The following is a 17052-nucleotide window of genomic DNA, read 5'->3' on the forward strand; positions in this document are numbered from 1 at the left end:
TGCTGAAGAACGATCAGATAAGGACAGTAGCTGATTAAAGTTAAGAAGATCAAGATAAACATAAGAAGAGATATGTATGAAGAAGGAATTCCGTAAAGAATGGAATACTTGGAAGGAAAGATATCTGATTGATATATATTAGGAAGCAGAATTATATTCCATATCAATTAGCGATTATCTTGTAACTGTGTAATATATAAACACAGACATAGGGTTTACACTATAAGTGTTATCATTATCGAGAATATTATTTTACTGTAACCCTAGCAGCTCTCGTGATATTTTGTTCATCACTGAGAGATAACAGTTCCAGATTGTAACAGAGTTTATTGTTTCAATAAAGTTTGTTTTCTGTTACATAAGTTCTTGAAGTTTGATTTGATTGTAATAAACACTGTATTCACCCCCTCTACAGTGAAAGTGTGACCTAACAAATAAGGAGGAAGCCTACACATGCTCAAGCATCAATGTCTAGTTCTGTGACTATTAATCGAAGAATGGATGCATAAAATCTTGCTCAAGACTTTTGACATCCTATTTTCTTATGTTTAATCAGCAGACTTGTATTTTAAACATTATCGTTTCGTAGTTGTTTTATATTTTGTAAACAATGGGATGTTATCTTCTATGCTATTATGAAATGATCTTTGTTAAAAATATAACTTTTGTTAAACATAGATCTCATTATAACAAATTGATACAAAACAGTACAGCAACATAACATATATCATTTGTACCATTTCTACATAAATATAAATCATTCTTACATAAATGGAAGAATCAATCCATTTTTTTCACTTTTCTGATGCATTTCATCATCAATACAGCCACCAACACAACAATTATATAACTAAATTTTTTGATTATTTTTCCAAGTTTGTTGTTATCAGCCTCAATTGCAAGCTTCTTGTTAGGCACAAAGCATGCGCTAAATAATTCACGCAAGTATACGTGTTCGCAAGTAATATAGAATGATTTCTAGTTCGTTCCCATAGAGACTCTGATTAATTATATCTAATTAACACTTACTCACCAATGTATGATTATTCTTCAATGTCAAGACAATAACAATTAAGGTTGATTAACTAATATTAACTACGAGAATTAAACACTTAAATTAACAATATTAAACACACATGAGATCATAATTTCATTACTACTTTATTCAATAGTCATTGCTATTACCCTTCGCATGTAATGGTGATGATATTAATCGAACAACACGAAACTGATAAACGCCAACTTTCGTTGTACGAATACCATTCTACCAAGCATCCACAATTAAGATAGAATTTGAATATGCATCAATTATATTGAGACCCTATATGTCTACAGAATTTGATAACATAACGATTTAAGCGCAAGTTATTCATTATGATTACACAGGGCAAGTAAAACGGTTAGAGTTACCCTCTAATCATGCATACAATACACGAACCTATGCTAGCATGGCAAGTTCTAAATCTCAAGATTCATTATCGCTTCACAAGAGATTAACAGGCTATCTTACATGTTCGCGATGCACATAAGACGAATAAGCACAACCTATGCTAGATATCATACAATCACCACATATCAAGGTATTAAACAATTAACTAAAGAAATCCATAATAAATCCTCTATGATCCCATGATCACAATTAGCCTATAATAGAACTCATCGTCACCATGGGTTCATATGAAAACATGATAAAAACACAACGATATAAACTAATAAAAATACTTAATAAATAATGAAGTACGTCACAATAGTATTAAGGTTCAAAGCATAAAGAAAACTAGCATCCACTGATACAACGAATTAAAAGAATCACAAGATAAATGTATGTTTCCTCTTCTTCGTTGTTGCGTGCTAAAACGGTCTTCTCAATCTTCTTGTCTTAGCTCCTTGTTACTTGTTGTCGGAAACGTCTTCCAAGATTGTTTATATAATAGCCCAAAAGAACCAGCGCTAAAAGAAGCCCAATAGAACTCGAATTCTAAAAATCAGATTCTGAAAATCCGCACCCAGGCGGCCGCCTCCTCCTTCCAGGCGGGCGCCTGCTACCAGGCGGTCGCCTGCTCTTATCAGGCGGGCGCCTGCAAACCCTTATGGAAAAATTATTATTTTGCTTCTGTTTTTTGCTGAATTCTTCGCACATCAACCCGAGACTAATTCCAAGCACTTCCTTAGGCTTATTTTGATGAAATCCACCTGTCTAAGCAAGTTATATCCTGAAATACAAAAACACTAGAAAAATGTGTCAAATACACAAAATACTCAAGTTCAAGACACCAATTCAAGCCGTTATGAAACGTTCTAAGTGGTATAAAATGCCACTTATCACTTCTTTTCAACCTCCATTGCAAGCTTCTCTTCAACCAAAGTCGTATTTTCCTCCAGAAAAATCCTCATATTATTCAAATGCTCAACAACATTTTTGGTTATCCTAGTAAAGTCATTGTCATACCACAAAATATTTTTATTACCCTACAAAATAATGACCAATTTAAAATCAAGGATCTAGAATTAATATATAAAGATATTAAAACAAGAAATAAAGAAAATCATACATGTGGCTTATAACATATTAAAAATCTTCTTCCGGGATTTTTCAAAGACCGCGACATGAAGATTCTTCCAGGTTTCCCGCACCAACAATTTTTCAACTATGAACCAATCGAAGAACTTGATGAACTTTTGAGATAAGGGTTTTCGTATCTGAACATAATTGTATTACTATAGTATAAGGAATCGACTGATTTTCAGCAAATTTAGGAGAATTTTAAAAAAACTTATATGAACCCTAATTTAAATACATAAGAAGGATATATACACACACACACATTCTCTTTGATTTTGAGCCGTTACCTGCTGAGATGGCTCAAGAGAGCCGTTACCCTATCACTTACATGCCAAATCAGATAAATATTTACACGTCAACATTTACCGTCATTGCATATTGAGAGAACCAACAGATGATACACGTAGATAAGTTCAGTGACCAATATGATACCATTTTCAGTTCAGTGACCAACTTGATATATTAGGACAACTTCAGTGACCTGTTAAATAACCTATATAAGATATGTACTTGAGACATAGTTGTCACGTCGATAAGTCAAGTCGAGTCGATTTGATTGAGGTCCTGCTTGTCGACTATAAGATATATACTTTGAGACATAGTTGTCACGTCGATAAGTCAAGTCAAGTTGATTTCATTGAGGTTCGGCTTGTCGACGTAGACTACTCGCTGCCAATTCGACAAATTAATAATATCATTTAAATAATACTAGCATGTAACTCGTGCGATGCACAAATTTTTTTTTTAACACTCGAATAATTTTTAATAATATGTTTTATCTTAAAATTATTAATATATTTATATAGATTTTCAGTATTTGAAAAATAAATTGAAGAACATAATAAGTTATAACAATATATGTTTTATAACAATTTGAGACTTTGGCGGAAAATAAATAGTATAATATATAATATGTTATTCACGGGACTCGAACCTTGAACCTGTAGAAATTGTTAAAAACAAAGAATATACAAGTTTAAATATAATACGCTATTGACGAGATTCGAACCCTGAAACTATGAAAACAGTTTAAATATTAATATAATATTATTTTATTATTACATCCAACGGTTCCCATCTATCTATCTTTAGCTCTGACGGTTGTTACTTACCGTACCAAACAACTGTATCGACCAACTACCGAATATATGGTGTTTTGCTTATAATAGTATAGTATAAATATAGATATGATAAAATATATCTTATATACGTGATTTACTATAACTAAATTATAAAACTCATATACTCGTATATATGTTAATATCAAAATAAATATGTTCATTATAAACATATATTTTTCCACTTTCATGTACAATGTACACACATAAATATATTTGACTCTTGATTTTACCGGTATATAAACATATAATATTATAAATATAATTTGTATTAATCAATTTATACATATAATATTATAAATATAATTTGTATTAATCAATTTATACATATATAAACACACACACAAAGATATATAACTGAGATTAACATGTTGATTTTTATTGATGTTAAGTAAATATTTAGATTTTTTTATTTTTTCCATTTTTAAATTTTGATTAGTTTTTGCACTTATCAATCGACTAGTCGATAATTATCAAATCGATCTTTTTAGTCGATTGCTCAAACTGAATGGTAGGCTAGACGAGACTAGTTGAGCGTCTGGACATGACGGGAGATGTAAGATTTAAGATACCCGTATCCTGTCTAATTCAATATCTTATTTTTCTTGTTTGTGCCACACCAGTTAGTATTTAGGTATTAAATTCCGAACAAGATTACCAACTTTGTTTCAGAAAAAATAAAAGAAAAGAAAAGAATGAAATATGAGTTTTTTTTCTCAATCATTTCAAAAGTGCGAAGAAGATTTTGGTGACATATATACAATAATTTTTTTTCAAAATTTTAAACTATCTTTCCTTTTTTTACTTAAAAAAAATCTTATGGGAACAAATTTTAAAAAATCAAATCTTCGCATTTCTTTTCTTTGCTGTCGTAAAAAATTTTCTGAAATACAATGCAAATATTTAATAGAAGAAAAATCAATTCGATAACTATGAAAATAAGTTCGGTTTCTTATTAACCCGAATTTAATCTTTTGAATAAAATTAAATATGAAATTAGAAGAAAGCAATACCCTAAAATTTTCATATTCTTCTAAAAATTAGAAAAATGCCAACATCACTTCTAAAAATGTGAATGCACTTATTCTAATATCACCAATAACCCCCAGCGGTTAATATTGGCAAATGAGAAACGCTAAAAAAAAGTTTGAAATTCGTTTTGAAATTCCTAGTATCGCTAATTAAAAAAGCCACCATGAAAATTTCAGTACTACGTTTTTTTTTGTCAGGAAATTTCAGTACAGGTTAAAACTGAGAGCTATTGTATAAATATTTTTTAGATGAATGTAAATCTATATTTGAATAGATGGTGTAAAGAAATCATTAAAGTCGGTCGATAATGTAATTAATTTAGTACGGGAAATATGAAGATTGATTTTTTTTTTGGCCAAGTATAAAGCTTGAATTGTAGAGGCATCGAAGCTGACATTCTGACAATGATTATTTAACAACCCCACAGAACATTGCCTGAATGAGCAATTAAGGAACATGAGGACACCACAATGATCACACTGCAGACATGTTGCAGAGCTCCACTATGAAAATTTTTTAAAATTGCAAGTCAACATTTGGTTACTAGGCGTCATAAAAATTTACCAAAGTAGTTTTTTTTTATAGATCAGAATTTATAAGCACTTGTTAATTTTTTTTTGTTTTGTTTTGAGCATACACTCTTGTAAAAACACCATGTCCTTTATTTGATTTCAATTCATGTACACCACTACAATCTGACTAGAACTACCAGAGAAGAATATAATTTAATTATCTGTTACTCCAATAAACAAAGGGTTAAAAACAAGAATCAAGAACAAAAATTTGAAACCTTAATTCTAAGCTATTGCACAAAGGATTTCTAATCAAACAGTGTTGAGTTCTGGAGGAGATGTTGACAATGGAAGTACCTGTGAAGAAGCAGTGGAATGAGACTGTACTTGTTTAGTTTCACTCAAAACTGAAACTATAGACACATCTTTCTCTTCAATTTTGTATATGCACTTTCTTTCAGCAGCTTCCATCAGTTTTTTCATTAGTTTCTCCTCAGCATCTCTCAAGAACTTGAATTTTGGAGGCGGTGAAAATCTCAACTTGTTAATCTCAGTATCAGTTGATGATTCAAAAAGAGGGTTGAATCCCTGATGATTATAACACTCTAAAGATTGTGACTTTAAGGATGGTGAAGCCAAAGGTGTCAAATAAGGTGTGTCAACACAAGCCAAAAGCTCACCTAAGCTCTTACTTCTTGAACCTTTTCTACTAAAACTTATTTCACCTCTAGATCTCCCATCTTCAGATTCTAAGTCTTCTTTGGTTTCTTCTTTGATTGTGAAGAGAAATCTGGGTGGCCCACAAAGATTGTGTAGCCTCATAAGCTCCGACTCAATGCCTTCTTCACCATTGTAGTTTCTCAGCACCTGAAAATCTTGGTCAGGACCATTTGTTGGCCTTTTAATGGGTAGTTCTTGTTTTCTGTTACTACCAATGGGGCTTTTCCAACAAAAGAGATAAGAAGGCTCTGTGGTGGGGTGAGAAGGATCTTGATTTTCTCTGTTTCTGAATCTTTTTTTCCACCAAAATACGTAGTAAAGTTCTCCAATGAAGCCTAAGAGCAGACAACCAAACAAGAAACTTAAACCAATACCTAAATGACTTAAAGATCCCATCTTTAATCAATTATCTTCACTAAAAACTTACATCTATGCAACTATCTTCATCTAACTTAAATTTGACTAGAAAGAGACATACATGAAGTGTAGTAGCATCCAAACAAACCAAGTGAAAGACAAGAAGTCCTTCAAGCCAAATATTTCACTATTGTAATATTTGATATCTATACAAAAAACCAAGATTATTAATGGCAAAAAGATAAACAGATCCCGAGAAAGAAATGCAAAGATTGGGCAAAAGAAATAAATCCAAAAAAATAAGAAGGAAAAAGAACCACTTTTAAACCATGAAGTCAAGAGTTTGGTTTAGATACACACAAGAAATATACAGACTTTTCTGCTCCAAAGTTCACATGCTGAAAATAAACAAAAAGAGTCATGATTACTTTAATTCTGGCTAGAAAAAAAAATGTAACTACGTGCAATATCCACCGTGTAGAAGTGGCAATATATACAAAACACATCCCTTTCAAACACAACTTTATCAAAATTGTATACTCTAATATAGAAAAAATTAGAATTACTTGTTAGACCTTTGGTGAGGACACAGAGAAACTGTAGAACCCTGGTGATATTCACATGGGTTATGGGTTGGCTAAAACCGTGTATTTGTAATGAAATATTCTATAAAATAATATAATCAATCATTTTAAGAAGACCCATAAACTGAATGACACACAGAGCAGCAACATACATAAATATTTGTATTTATATATGTGTGCCCCAGGAAGTAGGATTTAAATTTCAAATATGAGTTGCCATAAGAAATGTCTTTAAAATGTGGTAACCTTTTGGCCCCTACTTAACGGGTAAGAGTTTTGTTTCACACAAGATGGGATATGTCACCTATTTCATATATCACATTGTCTAAATGGCTATACTAAGTTAAGATATTCTTATAATAAAATTTGATAATACTAGGAGCCTGTCTCAGTGCGGAAAAGAGTTTATGTACGTGAAGACTCCGGTCCACGCCAAACGATTTCCATAATAGGAGTATATCATATTGGATTATTAGAACAAGCAACTTTTGTAACATAATATATATCAATAAACCCAGTATGATAAAATTTGAGTCCCGTGTATTCACACAAAAATTCCTATTTCACAAGTATTGGGGTAAATAAATGTTGTTTGATATGTCACACTTACTGTGGACTAGGGAAAAATAGATATTGTCTTGCTTACCATTCCGGAGCTTTAAACTACGGAGATATCCAAACTTTTGGGATCAAGTTTTCCCCACTTCGCTTTAATATTTTCCCAATCTCATCTTTCGAAGGTCTTCAACCTTGCCATCGGAGAATGATGATTGTGCTCCAGTTTATTCACCACTTTTTCTTCAACTCTGGACGAACTTTCAGATTGCCATTGGTGTTGATAGTAACACACATAAGGCATCAATAGCACACACAATGACCTGTTGTGCATCCCCCGGAGCATGTGGAACATTACGGAGCTCTAAATTGCTAGCAAACTCTCGTCCGCCCTTCCTAATTTTTCCACCTTCAAATACCTGAATCAGTACTCCAGGTTGCCACCTCCTCCCCCCTGGATGAAAATTTGAGATGATCTTGTTCCTGGGTATTAAGACATCCATAACCCTTCAGCGATAATGCAATATCCAAAAACAGAGTACACCCAGCAATATCAAATCTTGTAACCTGACATCACCTTCACTACTGAAAATTGCAGCCTGAAGCCCTGAACAGCCTCCTTATCAGGATTAATGCTCTTGCAGCCTTGCCAAGCATTTTGCCTCTATCCCATTGAGAGGCCAGATCAAGAATAGCATTCCTGTCCATTTCAAGCATTCCCTTGTACAATATACTTATCCACAGCCTCAATACAATTTTTAAAAATCTCTATGTTGAGCTTCTTAAATCTTGCATTGAATATTTGTTTTCTGAAGGCCAATCCATCCGGAGGCAGTCATCAATCGCCTCATGCTCTATCATTGAACCAAGTAATTCACCATCCTGCCATCAAAATCTTCACATCCTGTAAAGCTGCTGTGGCTTAGACCCCAGAGTACCCTCTTCAACAGTGAGCAACTATATATGTGCATCCTTAGGATAAAACATAAGCATTTTTTTTCTTAACAGAGCTTGAAACAGCAAAGTCGTGCCTCAAGATGATCGTTGTTACAAATTTACATATATTATACCCAATGCAAAGAAACAAAAAAATCAGACATAAAATCAAACATTCCTAAGGTTTAAATATGTTACAAGAACTCCAAAATCTCAACATCGCGTGCACATAAATAATAAATTTGGTGCAAAATAGATATTATCAATCGATGAGAAGCTCTGAATATTGAGGTCAAATTCCCCCAAAGAAACAATACATCTGATTAAGGACTGCCATGATACAAGCAAAAGATTTACCAACTATTAGGGTTCATATGGCACTCCCTATCTCAACTCTCAGACAAATATATTATAGGCTAGAGCACTAGTGCACTACTACTTCACAGTGTAACATCTCGCAAGGGCCTCGTGTGATATTCCATATACTGAAAATTTTCCACAGTAGAATGCCTTACTTCTAGCAACTAAGGTTTTAACTAATTGACTATATTGTAAGCACTTAATGAGAATTTCTTCAAACCCATGATGCTACCATGTTTTTTCTTCTACTCCCCAGTTTTTCCAGCTCATCTGCCCCTTCATTACTCTCCCTAGGCATGTGCATTATCTTGAGTCCGGGGATTTTCTTTACTGGTCATCTACCTCCTCCATTTCCTTCTCTAGCTTTGAGCCCTGGGATATTCTTCATATCCTGCACCACTTCCTTGGCATCCAAGTGAAGCTGAATTTCCCTGTCAATTTTGTTGGTGTCTATGACCGCACCTACAATATGACTTGCCGCTGCTTTTGCCGAGTCACAGGTGACAGGCCCGGAAAAAATGTAGCACATTCAACCCCTCCTAGTCTCTCTTACAAATCCTCCAATTTCAGCAGTTACATTTCCTCGCTCATCCAGTTCCCAATACCCATTCGCCTTAGCTAGTATAAATCTGACCCCTCTTGAGAACATAATTAAATTAGGAATTAATTTGCGTCAAAGTGCACATTGGTCATTGTCTAACGTATAAGTGACAAACAGCCCCAGTCTGGGTACTAAGTGAACCTACAAAGCATGCTAGCTTAAAAATTATTGCAACTAGCAAATCATAAACTAAACAAGAAAGGTGAACCCTTATACCTAGGAAGAAGTCAGACAAAAATACTCTAAAACTATTACAACACATACCACAGCACCCAGATCTATATCTCTAGCATGAGAACAACGAGATACACAAATTTGAAGAAGACAAAAATAGGTCCTAAGAAGTAATAACATTAAGCTTGTTAATCGACACTGTAATCTAGCAGAAACCTTAACCACACAAAAGATTTTTGTCTGATATCATTTTAAGGTATTCCATAAAATTTCAGCTAATTTACATAACAGTTTTTCTTTAAGTTATTTACACACGCACAAAGATAAAGTAACCTAAGATTTTTTCCAACAAGCTGTCCCGATATCCATTTTTTGGAAAATATAATAAAATCATAATCACAAGGCCAACACACAAATCTCGTATTTCAAGTATTCAACAACACTAAAACACAAAATGGTAACTTCCAACACGTATGGAGAAATCAAACAAAAGAACCGTCTCCGAATATATTTAGGGCATAACACATTAACACAGATTCCCTAATCTACTTCCGCACAACAGGAGGACACACAATTATGAGGATAAAGAAAAGATATAAAAATAATGATCCTAATAATAATGGTGAATGCACCATGCTCATATGCAGCTAGCAAAATCGAAGAACTCGAGAAAACGACAGACAAACAAACAGAACGTATATATATAACGGAGAGGGAAAAATGATACCAAAAGCAGGAAGGGTGGTAAGTTGAAATGGAGGTTAGTATAGCAAGAGGAGAGAGCGGCGTCGTACCGGTTTTGGTGTTCATAGAAGGCCAAACGCCGACGCAGGAGTTAGTAGTACCCAAATCTTTAATTCCGATTATTGTTCCATCTATTCCCCACCCCATCTTCCTCCTGCTTCGATTGTCAAGCTGTAAACAGAACAAGAAAAGAAAAGTTAAAAAAGGGGTTTTTTTTATTATTTACGGATTAATTTTCTCTGTTGTTCCTGACGCTTCCTTTTCTGTTTCCTAGGGTTTTCATTTTATTTCATTTCCCTGCTTTTACAATTTCACTTATTTTTCACCCTTGATATTTCGTGCGTATTAAAAAGTTGACAACATAATTGGAGTACTTCTCAATTATCGGAGTACTTCTTTTTGTTACTTAGATTTTGTTTGTTCATAACTTTTAGATGAAAATCAGTGATTTACAGTTTAACCCCTTGAAACAACAGTTTGCACAGACAAACTTCCAATCTGAATTTCTGAAGTAGCAGTGCGGAAATCACTGTGAGCATGTTTAAATTATCTTCCATTCTCAGAGTGACTCATACTAATCAGGCAATAGAATTGCTGTGTGCGGCATAATAAAATTGCTACGAAATGAAAACAGAAAAACTCAATTCATTACTACCAGCAGAAACCAGAATGGCAATTACCATACAAATCCAAGCCCCACAACCAGAGATGGGGTACTTAAGCGTCCATCAAAAACACGGTTAATGTAACTAATAACCAACCAAAAACAACCAGGTAACACTAAATAAGCTTAATCAACTTCTTCAATCTTAGGCCCTGCGCCTGCACCAGCTCCCCCAGCAGGACCATCTTCATCCATAGTTGCTCCCATTCCACCAGCACCTCCTTGGTACATCTTGGCAATTATCGGGTTGCAAATGCCTTCAAGCTCCTTCATCTTATCTTCAAATTCATCGACTTCTGCCAGCTGATTCCCATCAAGCCACTGGATTGCCTGCTCAACTGCATCCTCGATTTTCTTCTTGTCTGCAGCAGCAAGGTTAGAGCTTATCTTCTCATCTTTGATGGTGTTCCTCATGTTGTAAGCATAGTTTTCAAGGGCGTTCTTGGCTTCCACCTTCCGCTTGTGCTCCTCATCCTCAGACTTGTACCGCTCCGCTTCCTGCACCATCTTCTCAATCTCATCTTTAGACAGCCTGCCCTTGTCATTGGTGATGGTAATCTTGTTCTTTTGGCCTGTTGTCTTGTCCTCAGCAGAAACGTTCAAGATACCGTTGGCGTCAATGTCAAAACATACTGTGATCTGTGGGACACCCCTTGGAGCAGGTGGAATACCAGAGAGCTCAAACTTGCCAAGCAAATTGTTGTCCTTTGTCCTTGTCCTTTCACCTTCAAATACCTGGATCAGAACACCAGGTTGGTTATCAGAGTATGTAGAGAAGACCTGCTCCTTCTTGGTTGGTATGGTTGTATTTCTCGGGATTAAAACAGTCATAACACCTCCTGCAGTCTCCAACCCAAGCGACAACGGAGTAACATCCAGCAACAGCAAGTCTTGCACCTTCTCATTGCCTTCCCCACTCAAGATTGCAGCCTGAACAGCAGCACCATAGGCAACAGCCTCGTCAGGGTTAATGCTCTTGCAAAGCTCTTTCCCATTGAAGAAGTCCTGCAATAGTTGTTGAACCTTCGGAATCCTAGTCGAACCACCAACAAGCACAACATCATGGACAGAATTCTTGTCCATCTTGGCATCCCTCAAACACTTCTCAACTGGCTCCATACACTTCCTGAATAGATCCATGTTTAGCTCCTCAAATCTTGCCCTGGTGATTGTTGTGTAGAAGTCAATACCCTCAAACAAAGAGTCAATCTCAATTGTTGTCTGAGCAGTCGAAGAAAGAGTTCTCTTCGCCCTCTCACAAGCAGTCCTTAACCTCCTCAATGCTCTAGCATTACTACCAATATCCTTCTTGTTCTTTCTCTTAAACTCCTGAACAAAATGATTCACCATCCTGTTGTCAAAATCTTCACCTCCCAAGTGAGTGTCACCAGCAGTTGATTTCACCTCAAAAATACCCTCTTCAATGGTGAGAAGAGAGACATCAAATGTGCCTCCACCAAGATCAAAGATCAGCACGTTTTTCTCACCAACACTTGTCGACTTCTTATCCAAACCATAAGCAATAGCAGCTGCTGTAGGCTCATTAATGATTCGCATCACATTAAGCCCGGAAATAACACCAGCATCCTTGGTCGCCTGCCTCTGCGAATCATTGAAGTAAGCAGGCACAGTAACCACAGCATTCTTAACCGTCTTGCCAAGGAATGCCTCCGCAATTTCCCTCATCTTGGTAAGAACCATGGAAGATATTTCTTCTGCAGCAAATTGCTTCTCCTCGCCCTTGTAATTGACGACAATCATTGGCTTTTCCGCAGCTCCAGGCACAACTTTGAAAGGCCACAACTTCATGTCACTTTGCACCGAAGCATCACTAAACCTCCTTCCAATCAACCGCTTAGCATCTGAAAAAACACATCACAATCATTCAATATCCACATAATCAACATCAATCTAATCACAAACTAAGAAAATAAAGCTATGCACCAAACATCAATAATCCAGCATAATTCAAAAAGCTTGTTTATCTGATTAACATTGCCTCTGAAAAATTATGATCCACATCACAAAATCTATACAAATAATAAAACAACAGTAAACAACTGATGAAACTAAAAGCATAAATTGTGATGTTAATTGACATGTAAATCAACAATTTTATCACATCAGTACTGATAAAAACTAAATGTATCAATTTAATGTTAAGTTGACAAATTAAAACTGTTAACAGCTACTGATGAAGCTAAAAGCAAAAATTCTGATCTTAATTGACAAAATAAATCGACTATTAGACAATGCAATTACAGATACTGAGACACTCACACACAACAAACTAATTACATTAACAAACTGTTCTCGATTACAATAAATCAATTAATTCTTGCAACCTTAAGAACATATTGCATATAGCAAATCCAACATGATTATTAGTAAAAAAACTAATAAAATCTATATCTACAATTCACTACCAATGCAAACCAAACCAAAAACAATCAACATTTACAAAAACAAGCATAATCAGCCAAAATCGATAAATTTCGAGAACTTGAAAGAGAAAATCATACCGAAAACAGTGTTAATAGGATTCATAGCGACTTGATTCTTAGCAGCATCGCCAATGAGCCTCTCAGTATCAGTAAACGCCACATAAGACGGTGTCGTTCTGTTTCCCTGATCATTCGCTATGATCTCCACTCTATCATGTTGCCAAACACCGACGCACGAGTATGTTGTTCCCAAATCAATTCCGATCGCCGGTCCTTCGCCTTTTCCCGCCATTTTTCTCTTCAATTAACTTTCACAAACTAAAAATAAAATAGAGAGGTTTTGTAGAATCGCTGTGTGTTTTGTTGTTGAGTGTGTGTAATTCTGAATGGAGATTAGAGGTGAGGAAGCAGGGTTTATATATGCAATTGCAATGGGTCTGTGTATTGACTGAATGTTTGTGTCCAGAATGTTCTGATTGTGGTTACAGCTTTCTGGGAGGTTCCAGATTATTTTTATTTATTTTTAATTTGATTTAATTCAATTGATTACCTCCCTTTTTTGTACATTCAAGTTGCTTCCAGATTATTCTTGATTTTCAATGCGTGCTGTTTTAGTAATTTGGTTGACAAATAAGTGTAACGTATTATTTTTTTTTCTTTTTTACAAGTAAAGGGCTAATTATGTGCACCCAATTATGTGCATGGTTTACTGCAACTAGTGACTTTACCATTATTCACAAATCTAATATTATAAAATTATATTATTTATCAGTCAATAATTAATATAATATTTTTTTATTTAATAATATAAAATTTTGAGTAAATTATAAAAATAAATTGAACGATTTGAGAAACATCAGCTCACCATCTTCTTCTTCTCCTTGACATCAGTATAATATAATGATATAAAAAAATATTGAGAAAACTACATACTTGTCTTTATAGTATTTTATTGATAATATATTCAAATTAAAATTAAATCTGATAATAATGTGAGAGAGTAATAAATAAGTTGTTACAATTTTAATTTTAATTCAAAATTATCAGTTTTGATTTATCTATTAATTGTATAGTTTAATTCTGATATTAAATGGGGTGGTCAGTTACACTTAGTATCTACTATAAATAGAGAACTAAGGTGTTGAGTTTTTTACTATAAATAGAGAACTAAGGTGTTGAGTTTTTTACACCGCAACCTACATTCTTCTTCTCCTTTCTATACTCTCTGCTCTCCCATATTCAAATGGTTTTTTCGGCGAAGTGAGGTTACAGTCGAAGTTGAGCTTTCGAGGTGCTGTCGACTAAAAACTCAAAGTTGTTTTATCCTGGAGGAGTTGTTACATAGTATCTCAACGCAGCAGGTGGGGGAAACTATCTCTTCAAGAGCAAACAGGATTTCGAGTAAGGCCTGATGACTCAGCTTTTTCATTATTTTTCTGCATCGTACCAGTTGCACGCCACTACTTTCTGTGTTAAAGCTATGGTTACTGGTAAGCTCTCTTATTTTACTTTGTTCTTTCAGTTTTTGATTTGCATGTTGTATATTTATATGTTTTGTTTTGTTAATTGTTATCTTGGCTTTGACTTGCTAAATACGATATATAATTGCCTCTATGTTGTTGTAGTAGTCCGTATTTTCAACATTCTTGAAGAGATAGTTTATTATATAGTATTTAGCATAATGGTTAGCACAACTGAGGTTCCCGTTGGTGGTGGTAGTACTTTTGGTGCAAATGTTGGGGTCATAGATTGGACCACTTATAGTTTTTCACAAGCCGTTGAATTAATTGGTTTACCGAAGAAATTCAACGGTGGCATCGGCTTTTCTCGCTGGCAGAAAAGGATGAAATTGTGGTTGACTATAAAGGGTTTGTGGTCGGTTGTGGAATATGAGAAACCGGTTGTAGATCAAGAGAAGGCTGACACGGTTAAGGTTTTTGCGAAGTGGGCTGAGAAGGATGGGGTGACTAGGGCGTCCATTGTGGCTTATCTAACAAACACTTTGTTTGATGTCTATTCTTCTGATGCCTACTCCGCAAAATTCTTATGGGAGAAGCTGGATCAGACACATAATACTGACTCATAAGGTCTGGAAAAGTATTATGTGGCAAGGTTCCTCGAGTTCAAGCTGGTGGACAATAAGTCCATGAATGAGCAAGTGCATGAGTTCGAGATGATACTGCATGCTTTGAAGGAGTCTGGTATGGACCTCCCTGAGAAGTTCAAGGTTATGAGCGTGATTGAAAAACTCCTGAAGTCTTGGGAAGAGTTCTCTCTCTCCCTGAAAAGACAAAAATGAGAGATCACCTGGACCAATCTTATGATGGACATCTCGGTCCAAGAACAACACAAGTCCAAACAGGGACATTTGATGCCAACTTTCGTGTACTCAAAATAAAAAATAATTATTAAATATTCGTGTACTCAAAACACAAAAGAAACATTAAATTATCATGTAGTGTAAAAAATTATCGCATCTACCTACGTGGCACCCTAGATATTGGCATGGTTTTTAAATAAAGAAACAGGCTATCAGGTAGGGGTGTACACAACACGATCAAACCGACCAAACCGATCCGAACCGACCTTATTTCGGCAGATCCAAACCGATTTTTTTCAACCCGATATATATTTGGGTTGAAAAAATGTCAATTCGATTTAATTGGGTTGGATATGGGTTTCGATATTTTTAAACCGATCTAACCCAACCCAATTAAAAATATAATTACACGTTAATCTGTTAATTTTATAACTATGAATATGTTCAGCCCTAATAGATGGCTCATTTATCTGTAATTTATAACATCGATTCTCAATATTTAAAGAATATGCCACTGTTTTCTTTTATCGTGTTTAATGTTTAAAGAATATTTAAAGATTAAGTATTGTATTATCACTCTCTTTTAGAAATTTAAGCCATATCTGGCATGGATGATTGTAATAATTTGTTGAATTATTTTCAAGTGTTTTAAACTTTATGACTTTATACTTTATTCTATAATTATTAATATTAGTTTTGAATATTTACTAAACCGATCAAACCGATCCAAACCGAAGTATTACAAATTGGTTTGGGTTACAAATTTAAATGGTTTGGTATGGGTTGAAATTTTGAAAACCCGAATTAATTGAGTTGGATTGCTAAATTCACTCAGCCCGCCCAACGCGATGGGTGTACACCCCTACTAAAAGGTCTAGAGTTGAGGATAGATCGACATTTTCCTAGTAATACTCCAACTTCTTAGTCAATGCATGCAGAATAGTCACTCCCGATTTCGTCATTGGTCGCCTGCATGTCCTGCACCCAAGAAAGAGCTTCAAACACAGCTCTAGCCTCAGCCTTGAACACTGGAACTTTGCCTTTGCTCTTTACATTCTTTGCCTGAATAGATATAGTCCTTTGTGATCATGGAGAAGCATACCCTATTGTGAATGATGAAGACCCCGTAAACACTGAAGCGTCTACATACAACTTAATCTTTTTCAGCAGGTGCTCTCGACTTGATAGTACCCAACCATTTTTTCCGTATGTCTCTTCACTCAGCTATATGTTTCATGCTCCATTGCATAGCTAATTCAAGAGTTACTTATTTTTGTTCCCAGACTTTTAAATTTCTTGCATTCCAAATTCCCTAATCTAATATTTTCTGATAAAAATTTCAATACGTCCTGTACTAACAAAAACACT

General features: G+C 34.9%; 2 protein-coding genes across 2 annotated transcripts; both read right to left on the reverse strand.

Annotated features, from left to right (window-relative positions):
• Window positions 1-1742: 1742 nt before the first annotated feature.
• LOC141696909 (uncharacterized) lies at window positions 1743-10948 on the reverse strand. Its single transcript, XM_074501058.1, has 4 exons — window positions 10937-10948; window positions 10307-10427; window positions 5583-6280; window positions 1743-2213 (listed from the first exon to the last, which is right to left on the reverse strand). The coding sequence occupies exons 1-4, from the start codon at window positions 10937-10939 to the stop codon at window positions 2175-2177; spliced, it is 861 nt and encodes a 286-aa protein (XP_074357159.1). The 5' UTR covers window positions 10940-10948; the 3' UTR covers window positions 1743-2174.
• LOC141696908 (heat shock cognate 70 kDa protein 2-like) lies at window positions 10882-13765 on the reverse strand. Its single transcript, XM_074501057.1, has 2 exons — window positions 13443-13765; window positions 10882-12782 (listed from the first exon to the last, which is right to left on the reverse strand). The coding sequence occupies exons 1-2, from the start codon at window positions 13654-13656 to the stop codon at window positions 11047-11049; spliced, it is 1950 nt and encodes a 649-aa protein (XP_074357158.1). The 5' UTR covers window positions 13657-13765; the 3' UTR covers window positions 10882-11046.
• Between the last annotated feature and the right edge of the window lie 3287 nt (window positions 13766-17052).

Source organism: Apium graveolens, chromosome 11, assembly GCF_009905375.1.
Source record: "Apium graveolens cultivar Ventura chromosome 11, ASM990537v1, whole genome shotgun sequence".
In the NCBI taxonomy this organism is placed as follows: Eukaryota; Viridiplantae; Streptophyta; class Magnoliopsida; order Apiales; family Apiaceae; genus Apium; species Apium graveolens.